This window comes from Glandiceps talaboti, chromosome 16 (genome assembly GCF_964340395.1).
Source record: "Glandiceps talaboti chromosome 16, keGlaTala1.1, whole genome shotgun sequence".
Taxonomy (NCBI): Eukaryota; Metazoa; Hemichordata; class Enteropneusta; family Spengelidae; genus Glandiceps; species Glandiceps talaboti.
In genome coordinates this window covers 8,579,168-8,597,621 of record NC_135564.1, presented here as the reverse complement: position 1 = coordinate 8,597,621, position 18,454 = coordinate 8,579,168, and the positions used below count along the sequence as shown (strand labels likewise).

At 33.0% G+C, this 18,454-nt stretch overlaps 1 protein-coding gene across 1 annotated transcript in view; it reads right to left on the bottom strand.

The window, feature by feature from the left end:
* LOC144447077 (sperm-associated antigen 16 protein-like) overlaps positions 1 to 18,454 on the bottom strand; it is a 32,979-nt gene that overhangs the window by 9,337 nt on the left and 5,188 nt on the right. The window contains exons 8-13 of the mRNA XM_078136981.1: positions 18,153 to 18,286; positions 17,545 to 17,688; positions 16,867 to 16,967; positions 16,457 to 16,541; positions 15,806 to 15,932; positions 14,690 to 14,947 (exon numbers count right to left, since the gene is read on the bottom strand). Of these exons, the coding sequence (XP_077993107.1) occupies positions 14,690 to 14,947; positions 15,806 to 15,932; positions 16,457 to 16,541; positions 16,867 to 16,967; positions 17,545 to 17,688; positions 18,153 to 18,286 (849 nt within the window). The remainder of the gene's footprint in view (positions 1 to 14,689; positions 14,948 to 15,805; positions 15,933 to 16,456; positions 16,542 to 16,866; positions 16,968 to 17,544; positions 17,689 to 18,152; positions 18,287 to 18,454) is intronic.

Genomic DNA, 18,454 nt, shown 5'->3' with positions numbered 1-18,454 from the left:
ACTCATTAAACTAAAAAAACTATGGTAACAGGCTTTGTTTTTGGACGAGCGTGCTTTCTTAGGTTAATGTATGTGCCAAATTATACAGAATTTGAAGAGTGCATGATCCTGCTTAATTACTGAATATCGTTCATTATTCAAAATACTCATTAAAGGTAAAAGTAGGAACAAACTTCATAGGACAGGTGCGTATTATTATGGTTGATATATGAACTATATTATACGAAATTTGAAGCTTGCATTTTTAATATATAACCTAGTTACCTAAAATCATTAATTATGCAAATTATTCATTAACACTGTAAGGTACATCAACAAATTTTATAGGATGTATGTTGTTATGTTTAACAAATATACTAAATTATATTGAAATTGAAGTATGCAGTCTTAAGATATTGCTTAATAAGTTGAATTCATTAATATGCAAATTTCTCTAATTAAACATTAACAGATCTGGCTCAAAACCTAATCAGGTCTAGCCATTATGCAAGGATGGTGGCTAATTTGCATATCAATTTACATATAAATAACATGGTAATTTGCATATTGGTTTGCATAATGACCAGCATATATAATATCAATGCCTTCACTACTGGAACATACTCTGACATGTTTATATGTAACACATGCACACTTGGACATTGGGATCGGCCACTTCTCTTCATGTGAAAGTATTATGATGATTTTGTCATTCAAAAATTACTAAAAGTTAAAAGATGGAAGAACACTTTTGAAGCATGGTAGAAACCTGCCAAGCATGGCAGCCTAGATGGCAAAGAGGGTGTTTGCATCGTGCTTTCTCTATAGTGGGGAGAACACAGTAGCCTGTTATCAAGGCAGCAAAGACTGTCAGCAAATATTCCTTTAGTGTATGACTAGCCTTACATACACATTCTTAAACTATTTGTTTTTTTATGTGAATTTGTTTGTAGTTTGTACTCTGTGCTTTAGATATAACTTATTGACACGTCCTGGCCCTGATTCTACTCCTCCACGTTACTATATTGATTGAGTTTGACAAATGTATAATAGAAGTCTGCTTTGTACAAATCTACAGTTATGAAAGGTTGTCATGATGAGGACAGATAAAAACTCACCCTCAATCTGTCCATCACTCCCTAAATACATAGATCTCTTTGTCATCTGGGCAGGAGACATGTGTGAAATGAGACTTCATGCCATACAGAAATTTCCTGATTTGAGATTTCAAAGGTGCATCCAACAATCTAATCACTAGCTTTTAGAAATAATCTAGTTCAAATTAAGAACATGCAGACTAAAAAATTTGACTTCAATGTCTGTTAGCAGGCAATCAGTCAGAGTATGGATTAGCCGTACTTTGATGTGATGTGTGTGTACAATGAAGTCAATAATAATATGCCAAGTAGACAGATGACACATAACCTTCAGCACATGTAAATCAAACTCAGCAATATCATCAGATATCGGTTTTCTACATTTTATTATGTGATGGTATTTGGAATTACAGTACAAAAAATGTACTGACAGTGCAGGATACATGTAATGTAAAACAAATGTTAGTCCTTTTTTTAAAATCTTGATCCAGATGTACATGTATGCAAGCATTACAGTCACTGTTTAGAATACGCATTATTCAACTTACGCTAAAAACTGGTTTGTTTTAGTGTCTATGGCAAAAGTCTACTTTGCAATTTTCTCTGTGGGTTGTTTTGTGAATATATGTATGTACTCTGATTCATAGTATGCACAATACTTAAGTTTTAGATCAATTAGAACCTTCTACAATACAGCTAAAACATCGAGGGATCGCTGAACGACTGTGTGTATCATACACATTTTATGTTTACTAAGAACGATTTAGATAGATAAGGAACAGGCTTGCCACAGACCACTCATTACAAATATAAACACAACACAACATTCCTGTTGACAGGCAGGCACTGTATGAGCACACACATATCACTTGTCACTTTGAATCAATACACATGTATGTGTCAAAATCTGAGCATGCAATGTGATGACTTTCAATAGCTTGTTTGTTCCAAGGATGATGTGTGTGTGTGTGTTTGTCTGTGTATCAGTAGGGGTTGGATGATGTTGTTTATATTTGTATTGAGTGGTCTGTGGGAAGCCTGTTTCTTATCTATCTAAATTGTTCTTAGGGAACATACATTGTGTATGATAGGCACAGTCGTTTGGCGATCCCTCGATGTTTTTGCTGTAAATTCAGAGAAACATTATTTTGTATTTTGCTAATAAAGGACAATAATGTTTTTGGCAAATATTTGTATATTGAAATCAAAATTCATATATTGAAATTTACATCCTAGATTTTCTTGGTCTAAAAGAAAACAAATTTAAAAGCTATTGCAGGCAGTACAAACTTGAACAACTGGATATGTGCATATGTACATGAGATAGCAAAGTTGCAGTGGTCTACATGTACATGTAAATACATTGTATGTATCATATGACAGACAAACATAAAATCCGGTGAATTCAATCACTGAAACATCTGTACTTTTAAGAAATCCTTTTAAACTATTTCATACTTTAGAAAAACATATAGAATATGTACATGTAATTTATACCCTTGTCATTCTACATCATAACAAGAATTTATGTCTTCGGTGTGGCTGAGCTCAACCTTATGAGTGGAAATTTTCAAATTCAGCATTATGTTCTCCACTTTTAGACAATATACTTGTGCAGGTACATTTTGTACATGTCTAATTATGTTATTCACCATGGCAATTGTTTCTTCATTCAGTTCAGCCTGAAATTATGCAGGACTTTAGACTTTGTCACTATTCATCTTTTGACTCGTAGTGACATGGCCCTTAGGTCACTTGTATTTTCCTTGGCTTAACAAAAAAAAAGTATTGGGGAATAAAGTCTAAATATACAATCATGTACATGTATGTACATGGTAGTTTCTGAAACATAGAAAACATTGTATATATATACATGTACATGTACACTAACAGACATGATAATGTATGCCGAAAACAGATATAAGCTCAGAATTTTCAGTTTGTATTTTTATACATACAGTATATAGCTTGACAATGTACAGAATCATATATATCTTCTTCCAACACACACATCCTAAAGACACCATTTGTCACTAAGAAGCTCAGTGAGTTTTCTTATATAACTCCTTTAATTCGGAAATCTTCTCTACAGTCTCCATCACTCTCACTCTAAGTCTTCCTTCCACTCTGCCCTTAAAAGTTACGTATTTCAATCTTAACTCTCACTCATTCACTTACACACTTCTCTCAAGTGAAGTTCTCTCTACATGTACATCCTTCCATGTTTTCAAATTGTTTCTCTGTATCCACTCATTTTGTTAGTACATGTATTTCTGTGTCTTAGACTGGAGCTCTTCAGACTCAGAGAACAGGTGCATTATAAATATAAATTCACTTTATTATTATTACAGTATTAATATGATATACATTGTGTTAATTGAGTATGTTTGACTGTACACACTGTTTTGTCTATACATCATTTGTTCAGATTTCAATATTATTTTCAACTGAGACTAAGACTGTAAGAGGTTTGTGAATATGATTTCCTTAACGCAATTGCATGATAAATGACTTGCTAACATCCACTTTGTGATGCAGTAATTCAATGTACGTCCTGACATAATGCACATTTCATTTGAAAATGCAATCATGAATCACTTTATTTTTTTTATCAAGTAAAACACAGGTGTGTAATGTCTGTAGACACAAACAGAGACCTTACTCTGAACTGTATACAACACCCTATCACCAGCTGTGCCATTCTTTTCTCTGTTTACCTGATAGAAAACGGCAGAATAAAAGAACTATCTGTTTCATTCATCACTTTCTTTATATGCAGCACATATGAGAGAATTCTGTTGGCTGATTTATTTTCAATTTGTAAATTCAATTTCTGTGTTGAAAGATAATAAGTAATATGTTTCCTGACAAACAAAAACATGTCTATTTATACATTGAATTTACTGTATACATCAAACCAGCAACTACTAATCAGTGATTGAACTCTGTAATGACAGCTCCCATTTATTTGATGCTGGTGTTTTCAGTTTAGAAAAATCAAGGCATTTTATGCGGATCAGGGATCACATTAATTGTTTATGCTCTTTGATTTCTGTTCATAAACTCAAAATGTGTTATTTGTTTTCAGCATGTTAGAAACTACCATTGAAATAATCTCTTAACATTAATTGGTAATGTTTTTGGATAATTAAACATTATTATCCTACTTTCACATTGACCAAAGGTATTAGGGATATTCATTTTAATTTTGTTTCTCATCAAACCCCTTAGAAATTATATATCAGTCAGTTGGTTAAAATACAGGAAAGGGAAAACAAAGTACATGCCAGTGTGTGTACATGTACATGTTGGTGATACGTTCAATCCATAATCATACTTCCAAATGTCTGGATGCCCTAGAAATGACGAATACGATGATTCATTGATTTATCTATTAGTAAGACCCTGAATGTCAGAGATGAACATAATTTTCGACCTGCAGCTTTACAGTACATCTTTACATCAGTGAAGTTGTGCTTCTCATTTTGCCAGACATGATAAGTATAATACACCCCTGACAATGCTGATGAAAATTTGGGATACATGTACGCTTCCAAGAAATTTTTTGTTTTTGACTATGAGAAGAAATTTTCATTACTACACCATAAGTATAAACCTAGAGTCACATGAACATTCATCATTCTTGCATGATGTTTAGTCGTTTTTTAATTTTTAATCAGATTCAATTTCAAGAAATAAAGGGTTGGTTATGAAATACGTAGACTGGAATAATATGGGCCCCCGTTACCTACATACAAATCAGCCAAAGTCTACCACCATTACTGGCAGTACAGGCCGTCATATAAATTTGTATACTGCTTGGAAATTGCACGTACGACAAATTAGGCATTGATGTGATTATTAGGCTAGTGACCCTTGGCATGGGCAATGTACTGTAAAGAGTGTTAACAGACTATCTAGGCCAACAGCTTTTTTTTTTCACCTTCACTTTAATTTTAGTGATGTTTGTTATAATTTTCTATGTACAACAATTTGAACAAGTGAATGCAATTCTTTCAAACATTCTTACATGTGCCAACAAACTGTACAAATTCACTATTTGAAGGATTTCACATGAAAGAAAATTACAAGGTAAGTACACTTTGAATTATATATCTACATTATCCAATAATTCATCAAGTTGGTATTTTGGTAAAAGGCATGTGTGCAAGTATATTTGTATAGTACATGTAATTGGTCAATAGGCAGTTCACCCTAAATGACTAAATGCCCCCCCCCCCCTCCCTTTTTTTCCATTTTGCTTGATATTCAATTTAAGAGGGGTATGTTCTTACCAGATATTACTGTGGAAACCAGAAGATGGACACAAACTACAATTATTGTTGTTCAATGTGGTAGATTTACACAAATGGGCAATAGTGGTACCTTTGTTGTACAGATTACCTTGTAATCAAAACAGTGTAAACACCTAACCTAAAATGCACACAGCAAGATCATGAAAATCATCAGAAACGTCAGTCTAAACAAAAGTTCATTCAATAGCTTACATTGTATAATCAATGTCGTAACAATAATATTAGTCTATGTCTCTATCTCAGTATCGGCTTTCAAAAACAATTGCTTAACAGTTTGTGTCTAACTTAGTTATCTGAAACTTGGTTTCTACTGTCACTACCATAAAGCTGGTGAAATGATGACATAATTGCACTCCCAATTAGGCCTGTAAAATATACGTACTACTACTACTAGTAGTCTGTCAGTTACAATGACTCATTCCTGACAAAGCTCTTTCAAATTGTGCGTTAAAAGATACTTGTGTCAAATTAATGATGGGCTAGCTTGGTCAGAATCAATACTGAATCATTTGCATTCTCCCTAATGATCAATCACAATATAACTTAAGTACATATTTTTAGGTGACGATCTAAAGGACAAACAGATCGTTCGAGTGTGAATCCACCATGTAATTTGTACATTCAAACGTATGAGTATATAATAGATTACGCTAATAAAAAAAAATTAATTTGTCAACTCATTCAGAAATTTTTCTCCAATAGCTAGTGTTTCAGAATATACACTGTAACTCTGGTGGAAGGTCATACTTTTAATGATTTAACACTACCATGTTATAGGTGTATTAATTTATACAGAGGTAGAAGGGCATCATCTCCATGATGACTTTTATACATTCCTACAGGTCAGTGTAAATATTTGTAAACCATTCTTTTCATACAGCCTTCAGTGATTGGTCATGGCTTAAACAGTGTCACATACGGTAGTATAGAATAGTGACCTATACTGACGACAAATTTACATACATCATATATGTACAGAGGGCACTGTTCATTATCTATTTTCCCTTGAGCACCAAACATTAACTTTATGAGGGACTGTGTTATTGGTTAGAATTTTGTGATTGATTAACAAAGACGTGATGTTAATGACTGTGTGGGTGGCTGTGGATGAATTTTAAATTGCATCTCATGCATCTCAGGACTTCTAGAGTAACGACTTTGACTATACTGTGAGTGGAGGTGTAAATGGTAATGATACTGTACAGGAACTAGACTATATTAGTCCTTGGGACAGCCATGTTTAATCTATTCACAATATAGCACGGAAGTCTTGATGGTGATTTGTTTTAATGGAAAGACTATGTATATGAGAATGTGATGTGTTTTAAAATACTTATTATCTGGCCGTATTTGGGCACTAGTAGACATTATATCACCGCCTACATGTATGTATGAACTATTTTCCTCAGTTTTCACCAACCGTCTGGGTAATAGATGTCTATACTAGTGCCCAAGACATAAGTAATAAATGTTAAAATGGACTATCATCTAGTAGTATAGTCAGCATTGTGTCCTGAATAATTCTTGACTAATGCTGTGATGGGTATTAATGAGACTTGTGTTTAATTGATGAACAAATAGATAATTCTGACAGACGACATGACAACAAGTATTTGCGTAGGAAGTCTTTAATTGGATAAAATTACTGCCTATATAGCAGTGTCAGACTAAATTGGGAATGTGTCTTGACAGAATACTCTCCAATGACCATTAAACTATTTAGGTACTTATGTTTAATTGATGAGCTCACAGACAATTTACAGAAAGTACAAGATGGCTGTACCATTACTGCATACATTGTACATACATGTATGCATATTCACACTTGCTGTCAGAACCAATTGTCAGTGATCACTCTAGACAATGTACTCTTAAGATCTCATAAGACAAGGATTGTTAAGGAATTTTAGACAATATTCTCTCCAATGACCGCAAATGACTGTGTTCTCTGTCATGTACATGTATGTTCATGAGTGAATATATAGATATTAAGGGCTAATGTCTCGCCAAAGAATGTGATTTAATTTAGATTATGTTCTCTCCTTTGAATTGATTGTGAATGATTCTAAATGTGTTCTCCAATAATTGTAAATGAATCTGCATTGTTTATACATTTATTGTAATGCTCTACCATGATTGCGAATGATTCTAAATAATGTTTTCTCCAATAATTGCAAATGATTCTAGACAATGCTCTCTAACATGATTGCTAATAATTCTCACACATTATTGATTCTGACCCGTGTTTCCCTGTGATGCTCATGAGTCATTTTAGACAAACTTCTGTGCAATGACTATGTTGATTGTCACAGACTAGTGTTCCATTCATTATCTAGCAACAGATGATTGGAAAAGATAGAAAGCGATGTGTTCAATTTGTGAACGTATAAAGGCATCTATATATAGCGTACATGTAGTATTCCCTGAATTAATTGGAAATAATTCCTGATAAACATCATCTATAGCTGTTTAAAATGTATACTGGGGCTATTGTCTTTAATTAATGATCAAGCAGATAACACAGAGTGAAGACACGAAGATCCCATGATAGCACAGTGCTATTTAAAACCTATAAATATATGACGATCACTGTCAGAACTAATTGTGAATGATCGTTGATCAAAATCTCTCCGATGACAATCCAAGTGTGAACACACTTGTTTTTTTATTGATGACCTTATAGCTGGATTAAATGCACTGCTGGTTAACTGTATGATACATGACTTGAATATTCAATGTCATAGGCAACCCTTAGGGGCACAGATTTAAATATGATAACAACTTGGCATTTGATAAAGCCTCTAACATTGTATATAACCATAGCTCATGTAGCTTGTACTCTAACATCCCTAACCCTAATGTCACAAGTCTCCATCTTGTTTGAGTTGAAAACAATACTTATAAAATACACAATTTAAATATTGGGCCCAAAGTTCTACATGTACATGTACAGTTTTGCCCAAAAAAAATTACAGTCTGTTATTTAATATTATACCAAAATGTATTTAGTAGTTTTCATTTTTATGTATATGCATCAATCAACCAAAAAAATCACCTACTCCTTCAAAGGTTTGGATGAAGTTCACATTAAAAATACAACATGTGAATGATAATTTCCATCCGGAGAGGTTGGATCTGAGAAAGTGCTGAAATATTTCAAAGTAATGATGCATACCATGACAATATACAAATGTAGTCCCTGACCTGTTGTTTAACTTATAGGGATTCAACTGCCCAACTTAATCATCAATGAATGTTGTATCCATCTTAATTCCATGCATGCAGTATTTTCATTTTATCTGTGTGTAATAAGATGTCATTAGCTTGACATGGATCGTTATAGGTAATATTCAGCATGCCATACCATATTGTATTCAATATTTGAGTGAATTTCTTACATTTCTACCCAGTAATTGCACTGAAATGACCACTTTGTTATCATCAATATGGCAATTTACATGCTGTAAAAGAATCTTGATAGTCTGCATGAGCATGTTAATTAGGATCACTGAATGTATTTTAAGCAAAAAATGCATGAATTCTGGGAGGTAATTGTATTTGCTAGACACAGTCTGCATTGATAAATGGCAAATGCATATAGAGTCAATGTGTTGTGATCAATGGCATTGCATTTGGCATTTGCAAGTAGGCATTAAAAGCCATTTACATGTAAATTTGTAAATGTTATATTGTGATTAGTTGACAGACTTGACTGTTCATACACACATTTCTTCTACTACTACACATGTATACCCAATTACATAATGTGCATCACTTCAAATAAGCAATTTAAAAAAAAAATTATCACAATAATGATAACATTATATCTTAATTTCTTTCCTATAGTATATATATTTTGGGTTTTTGATGTTTTGATTGGAAAGTATATTATTTAATAAACATACCATGAAATGCAAATTTTGATTTGGTTATCAAGGTTACTGGTATCGTTATATTTTGCAATGTAGCCCCTCATAAAAGGCCATGTAATGTGCCAAACTCTACAGCATTCCATTGTAATTTACTATTTAAAGAGTGCTAGCGTCAACTTTTTATGTTGTCTTGTTTAAACAATGGCTGCATCATCATGTCTGAAAGATTTTAGTGACCTGCCTGCGACGTTGTAGTTTGTGATTTCACATTGTTTGTCTAATTTTTCAAAGTTTAGCCTATGATAATGGCATTTGATAAGACCTCCTTGGGAACAACTGCTTGGTCATGTACATTTGTACTGTAGATATATCCGTAAGGTGAAATTTGCACATACATGTATGCAGCAAATAATGATGCCACTCTCACGCAGTCATTATTTTCATGGCATATTTACAAATTTCACAGAATCCAAATTCCAGCTATACATGTACATGTTATATATCTATACGGAGATACCCTCAGTCTGATGAAAATCATAGACAGTGGAGGGGCACTGTTTTATGGGTATACTGGATGGTGACCTATGCAAATGAATTGCACTGTCAAGTCCACTACCTATTAAATTAGTAATTATATGTACATTATGCAACTTTGGCATTTAATTTTCATGGCATTTACTTTTCATGGAAAAAGAAAATTTTACTTATTCTGTTCAAGGGATGACATATGTCACTTATTTCCCCCAGAATTCTGCTTTCTTCTATTCTCCTCGTAATGTACATGTAGATGTAATAAATAACTGCCCCCAAAACAACTCTATGATACTCATTTATTGCAGAATGAGATGTACATATACAAGTATACAGATAAGTATAAATTGTTTCAATTGGATCCAGCATAAATCATCTTTGTACATGTATGTATGTTATTGGTTTATTGGTATCTGTTTATTTGCACTCTTTAGATATTTCAACTACTGTGAAACAGACATGCTGTATTTTCGATTGAAACAGATGATGTTATTGTCATAGGTATTTGTGTCATAGGTATTTACCTCTCTGTGAAAACATAAAAAATCTTACTTGTTATTGTTGCTCCAATTTACACATACCCTGTATGTGTATAGCTGTGAAATTGACATGTGTGAAACTTTTGTGATGTACATTTCAATTACAAAATAACAGCTGGTGTATTTCTCTTCTACCATAAACTTATTCTGTGATCACTTTGCACTGTGAAATCCATAAAGATATATAATAGGTATTTTTGTATCCCCATTCTAACCATAGATATAATTTATGATTCAGCTATGCAAGGTAAAAATAAAAATATAACTTTATATTTATTGCCCTATTTTAAGCATGCATTGTACATACTACAAATACCACACGTCCAATTCCATATAATTTTATTATCCTAATTTAACCACAGATGTCAAATTTCAGGTATGAACTCAGGAAAATTGCAGACATATTTATTTTTAATGCCCCCAGTTTTAACCATAGATCGTAAATGGTGTAGATGTCAATGATGTTTCAGCTATGAACAGTGAAAAGTACAAATACATTTTGTATATTGCCCCCATTTTAACCATAAACGTCATTTTTCATGTGTAAAGTAAATGAAGTATTATTAATTTTTATTGCCCCATTTTAACTATAGATGTCTCAGATACAAATTATGTGAAAACATAAAGATTATACACACTTTATTTGTATTGCTCCTGAGTCCCATTTTAATCATAGATGCCAAGTTCAGCTACGCAAAATGAGAGCAAAAATATGTATTTATTTTTATTGCTCCTATTTTAGCCATAAATGGCAGGTTTCAGCTCTGCAGTAAGTTAAACCTTACATAAACATCTATTTTTATTCCCCTCCTTTTAACTATAGCTTTCAGGTTTCATCTATGCAGCAAGAGAAAGCATGATATTGCCCCCCCCCCCCCCCCTTTTAACTATATATATCAGATTTCAGCTATGCATTAAACAAAGATAGATATTGTTACTGCCCCCATTATAACCACAGGTGTCATCATGTCAGGTACATGTATACATTATTCCAAAGCACAAATACATATATTTATTCTTATTGCTCCCATTTTAGCAATAGATGTCAGGCTTCTGCTATGAAATATGAGAGCCATGATGACTGTTCTGTAAAATTTCAATTATAAAAGCAACTAAACAGCAGGATACTTAGATCTATAATTGCATAATTTAACAATTTAGATAAAGGGAGTGCCTTGGGGCAAAGTGCTCTAGAGTCTGTGGACAGGAGATTGCAAACAATATACATCGTGATAATTCAGCATGGAATTGACATTATAAAGGCAGGATTTTTATACACATATATCATGATAGCAGTAAACGATAAAATGTAAAGGTTGTCAATTTCACACTATTGTCGGTGTCTAGGGATAACAGCATAATGACTTTGTATATGTGGAAAAGATTTACAATCATGGGAATGAATAAAATATTTAGCAATTGCTAACTATTCATGTATAAATCATGTATGAATTATGATGGTATATGGTTAGATACATAATTGTTTAAATCTATTTTCTGCCCTTCTTTATATTTCAAACAGATTGCATAAAACAATTTTTCTACCCTTTTCCTTTATTTGATTTTTAACAGGCAGTATGAAAATGAAAAATTGTTCTTCCCTTCGTCTTTGTTTTTAACAAACAGTGTGAAAATCAAACATTTTTCTTCCCTTCGTCTTCGTTTTCAATGGACAGTGTGAAAATTAAACATTTTTCTTCCCTTCGTCTTCGTTTTCAACGGACAGTGTGAAAATTAAACATTTTTCTTCCCTTCGTCTTCGTTTTCAACGGACAGTGTGAAAATTAAACATTTTTCTTCCCTTCGTCTTCGTTTTCAACGGACAGTGTGAAAATTAAACATTTTTCTTCCCTTCGTCTTCGTTTTCAATGGACAGTGTGAAAATTAAACATTTTTCTTCCCTTTCCTTCATTTTCAAACAGACTGAAAATTAACCCCCTTTTTCCACTCTCCTTTATATTTAAACAGACTGTATAAGACAATAATTAAACGATTTTCTTGTTCTTCATTTTCAAACAGCATAAGCCAATTATTTAAACAATTTTCTTCCCTTCTTCATTTTTAAAGACTATATTAGACAATTATAGAGAGTACTCATCATTTTATTTCAGGATCACGTTCTTCAACATCACTCATTAGTGGAAATTCTAGAAGCGAATTTATATGAGAAACTGGATCTGTTCTCTCTAAGTCTTTATAGTGAAAGATATATTAATGGTTCATTGACATACATGTATGTTGTGTGTTCAGACAAGATATGTTGGCAAAATTCATAAATTGTTTTATCTTCCAGAAAACAAATTTAACTGCATATTTCAAATTTCATATAATTTGATATGTTGATGATACAAAAGGATATACAAAATAACAATATTATGGAAGGCATTCAGTTAACATCATTCAGGTTAATTCTGTTCTTATTTTCAACATTCAATCTACTAAATTTTCCATTTGCTTTTAAGTCTGTCTTTATTTTCACAATTCAATTACTTTTATAGTCAAAGACATGCTTATATTTTATCATTTTTCTATATTGTCAATTTCCTATTCTAGGTCAGTTATTCACCAAGCTTTCAGTACATACATGTGCACTCCAGGGATATATTCCAATCAGTTACTTTCTTGGCATCATGATGTAAATTGCATGGATATACTGGCTGACTTCTAAGGCTGTGTTTAAAAGACAATGCTTTCAAATAAGAATGCTTATTATCATTATATCGTTTTCGTTTTAATGCATTTTCATTTGTCTACACTACAAACCATCAAACGTTCTTGACCATTTTACATGTACATGAAAACACGAAAACACCAGCCAAAAACGATGATGTTCCACATGCGCAAACAGTTCAGCACATGCATAACTATGTTCAACCGATCTTTTGTAATGACCAGTGTGCCCTCTAAGCCAATTTGACGTGCCACTGACGCACACAATTTCTAGTGACGCACCAAAATTTGGTGTTCCCCTATATCTTACTATGTGAGGACTCACAAGAAATCACAGTTTTTTAACATTTTGACTCACAACAACAAAAATTTGGCTATCACTAGCGGGCACACTGGCTAATGACCTTGTACACACACACCATATCAATAACAGGCAAAATTTTGTCTCCAGGAGCCAAAGGTAAATAGTACTTAGCTATAGAATTATGTACAAATACAACTGCTATTTTCTGATGATACTGTGTTTGAGTAGCAATTTTCATTTATAACTACACATCCAAGGACATATACTCATACAAATACTGTAAACCTAGCTAAACCAGAAGAAATTTTTTTCAATTACAGTCTATTACCGGTAGTACTCAAGGACTACATTTTACCAATTACCAGAGTGGTACATTGTGTTCATGTACAAGGAGAGGGCATTTTAGCTACTACTTATTTTTTCATTTTTGCTTTCCAGCAAAATTAGTGAAAATAATTAGTTTTTACTGAAAATGTCAAGGTTTAAGTATTAAAGTTAAAATTACTCTCTGATACATGTTTTTATTGGGTATTGCACCATATAAATTACCTGTACACCTTTAGACATGTTTTTTTTTACACAATTTGTTGACAATTTCTAGTCTTTGTAAAAGCCATTTATACCCATTAACCTTCTAGAGTACAATCTAGCTACTATAAAATTAAGCCATATATTCCATGTCATCAATCAACTGACATCAAACTGATGTATAAGTCCATATCCCCTGAGAATTACTTGACCATGAACTATTGGATTTCTTGTTCTAATTATAACATGTGGGAAATTCGAGAAGCTTGACTTGAACAGTGCTACATGTACATGTATGACATCCAGCCTAGCAATATCAGTGTGTGTCTGTGTGAATGAATGTAAGTATGTTGTGTGTGTGTGCGTGTGTGTGAATGTTTTCATTTGTATGTGTGTTATATATGTACGTACGTACGTACGTACGTACGTACATATGTATGTACTTTTATATGCATGTACATGTATGTATGTCATGTATGTACGTCAATACGTACATATGTATGTGTATGTATGTATGTATGTATGTATGTATGTATGTAGGTGTTTGTGTGTATATGCTGTATATGTATGCCATATTTTATTGTTATTTCCTTATCATTCAACGAACGCATTACATATTTACTGATAATATTGGGAGATAATATTAAAACAGGCTTATGCTTTTGCCACAATTTTGATAGTACACTGTTTTCAATGTCAAAATAACAAACACAACAAATAAAGTACAGGGAATCATTCCTTCTTTACCATCCTATTCTCATGATATGGTTTACCGTTGCTATTGTTGCGGCAAATACCATTATTCAACACAGGAGGTGACAAGTCAATGTATTGATGTGCAATTGCAACATACCTGTCCTGAGGCAATCTCATACATCTTGATGCTCCCATCATTACTGGCGATTGCAAGCACTGACCCAGCAGGGTCAAAGGCCACGCGGTTTGTAGGATGTGGACCGACGTCTACTGTTGCCATCGGTGCAACGGTACGGACATCCCATAATTTGATGTTGCCATAGGAATCACATGATGCGACAGTATCACCACGGAGATTAAATGTAGCATTATTAACCGAGTGTACATGTCCATAGAATGTTTGCCCACATAAACCCTAGAAGACAATTATAAAAGAAATGAATAAAAGATGATGACATTTGGAATTCTATATATCTTTTTCTCTAACATAAAATATTAAAGGCTTCTAAGAAACCAGTGTTGAAGGTGCTCTCCAAACAGCGCCATCTATAGACCACTTCAAACCATTCCATCACCAGTTCAGTTCCAGCATCTAGTATATTAAAGTGCCACTACACCACAGTCGCTTGTAAACTGTTATTCCTTTCCTAAAAATTTTTATTCTTGTCTATGACGATCCTAATACAGAACAATGACGTTATTATAGGGATTGGCGATATTCTTATAAAATAGGTAGCGATGTCATAAATACAACACAAGTTAGGAAACCAAGCCATTACTAAAACGGTGACATCATTTTTCATCGATCCAAAAGGATTGCCAAAACACCAAATATAACCAAAACATAACCAACCATGCCATGCTTGCATATCACTGGACCAACCTGATCACTAATGTGCAACAACATCGATCTAAAATGCATTTACGATCGCGTTTCCAAAACAATACCCCCCATAGTTTGAAAATACCTCAGAATCAGGTCGACTTGTCATGTTAATGAGGTGGTGCAACGTCACTACGTTAAATTAGCATGATATATTCATTCATTTACATGTTTAAAAATAACGTAGTGACGTTGCACCACCTCATTAACTGTCTGTAATTGACTGGGAAACCACCGTCATAGTCATAGGTTGAAGTTTTTCTGATGTAAAAAATGTACCGTTTATACCGATAATTATTGTATAAAAGTACTCAATACTACGTTATTTTTAAACATGTAAATGAATGAATATATGAATCTATGATTAATATTAAGGACTTTGATACTTACTGTCCTAGCATCCCACAGTGACAACGTTTTATCAGCAGACGATGTCAGTATAGTGTTGGAGTATGGTAAAAACTTGATACTATTGACTGAATCAGCATGGCCACGTAGAGTGAAACGACAACGCAAACTATAGAAACAGGAATAGAAGAACAGTAGAATTACAACTGGCAGCTGAAACCGATATGCAGAATGCTTCTGCTGAGTCAAAAGCTCAAAATCTAGATAAATATGTATGTTAATAATTGACAAACTGTTTTAAGTTGAAATCTGATTATTTTTGACCATCATTTTATGGTATAAAACAGCAAGAAAACCAAATTGTCATGATTAAGTGGTGAAGAAGGCAAACTGAAAGTGGCCATATGGATGAAAAATTTATGTGAAACAACGTATGCCAACGTATGCTTGTTTATAACTCAATAAATTGCAAAAGATTTTTAAAAACATGTAAAATGTTTGTTATTGTGCATACAACAACAAACTTTTTAACATATTGTTTAGCTTTTTGCAATGTATTGAGTAACAAACACACATTTGGTCTATTATTTTTTCACATTGATTTTTCATGTAGGATGCCATGATAAAATTGTTTCTTAACCAATCCTCATCCACATGGCCACTTTAACATAATGCTAACAGTTACATTCATACCTGTTAAGATCCCATATTTTTGAGGTGTTGTCCATAGAACAAGATGCAAGGAAATCACCACAGCTATGGAATGTACAACCCCAGACTGAAATTAAAACAAACATTAAAAAAAAAAAAGAGTATAAAGATTCATTCATAATTATAACTTAGTACTAGTATACAATACCCCAGACTTAAATGTTCGTCATTGTGGGTGCTTCTTATCATATCACCATAAAAACGGTTACGTAGCTGTTATGTTTTAAAGTCGATCATTTAAAAAAAAAAATGTGAGCTTGAGTATTTTCCCATTTATCAAACTGATGATGGAGATTTCTATATAGTTGATATCTTGTCATTTCAAAGAAATGTTATAACGTTGATTTTATATTGGCTAGTAAGATTGACAGACTTTAGATTGACACACTAACCTGCATGGGTGTGGCCAGTAAATGTATGAACACATTCAGCTTTGGAGAAGTCCCAGATTTTCACAGTTCTATCACCACTTGATGTCGCTAGCTGAGCACCACTGTAATCAAAATAAACAAAAGGTATAATATTACAAATATGCGTATGTACAAAAACACATACAACAGCTTACTCTGACAAGCACTTGGCCTCTGACAAGCACTTGGCCTGACCTTCTTTGAGAAAAAAAAGTTGCAATGAATGTTCACTTTTATCACACTTTTACTGCATTTACCAGGACTGTTCTACATTACTTTTGCACTCCTAAATACATACATGTACATACATACATACATACATACATACATACACACATACACACACACATACATATATACATACCTACATACATACATACATAAATACATACATACATACATACATACATACATACATATACATTTATACATACATACATACATACATACATACATACATACATACATATACATTTATACATACATACATACACACACATGTATACATACATACATACATACATACATAAATACATACATACATATACATTTATACATACATACACACACATGTACATACATACATACATACATACATACATACATACATACATACATACATGTACATTTACATTCATGCATAAAAACAAATAAACATACCTAGGATGGAAATCACAGTCTGATATCCAATCAGTGTGTCCCTCTCCTGTCATGATGATGTCACCATTTGGTACAGCCCACATTTTCCACATGTGATCATCACTAACAGTGGCCAAAATCTGTTTGCGTGGATGCAGTGCAACACTGTGGGTTCACAAAAAATTTCATCATGTTTAGACCTTTCAATTTGTAAGAGCTAAATAAACATGCTAAATGTTGAAAAAAAATCACCAAATATATTCACCTCTTAGCAAGGAATTATCATCCAATAAACAAATCTATATTCTTTCCTTATACACCTTATTACACTTGGCTTCCTCCATTGAAGCAGGTTTGAAATTATGTCAAAGGCATGTAGTTTTTCCTAATCATAGAAACAACATAGCTGAGGTAATGTGAATGTTCTTTAAAAAAATGGCTTATATATGTACATGGCCTATAATATATAGTGCTTTACTAAAACTGTCATAACACTATATGAATGACAAACTTTAGAATTGTCTAAATTTACCTCTATAGGGGATAGTCATTAGGAAGGTCCCTGAAGGTCTTTCTAGGATGTGTGTCTGTATGAAGTTACTTAGCCGAAATCCACCAATTTTACTTACTTGCTAACAGCTAAGGTATGTGCTTGTATAGAGTTACTTAGTCTAAATCCACCAGTTCTTGTAAGATGACCAGATGGTCCCTTCACCAACAATAACTGTGGATTAACCCGAGTATCCATTGGGAATTCAGAATCCTGTAATATCAATAGTTTGTTTACTTCAGTGTATTCATCTTCCGATACTCAAAAAAACATTTAATCATTTCAAAACATTACAAGTATAGCTGTGTCATAGATCTCACTTTGAAATGATAAGTAAATGTGTTCAGCTCAAAGTTGTAGCCCATTATCATTAATTTTAAT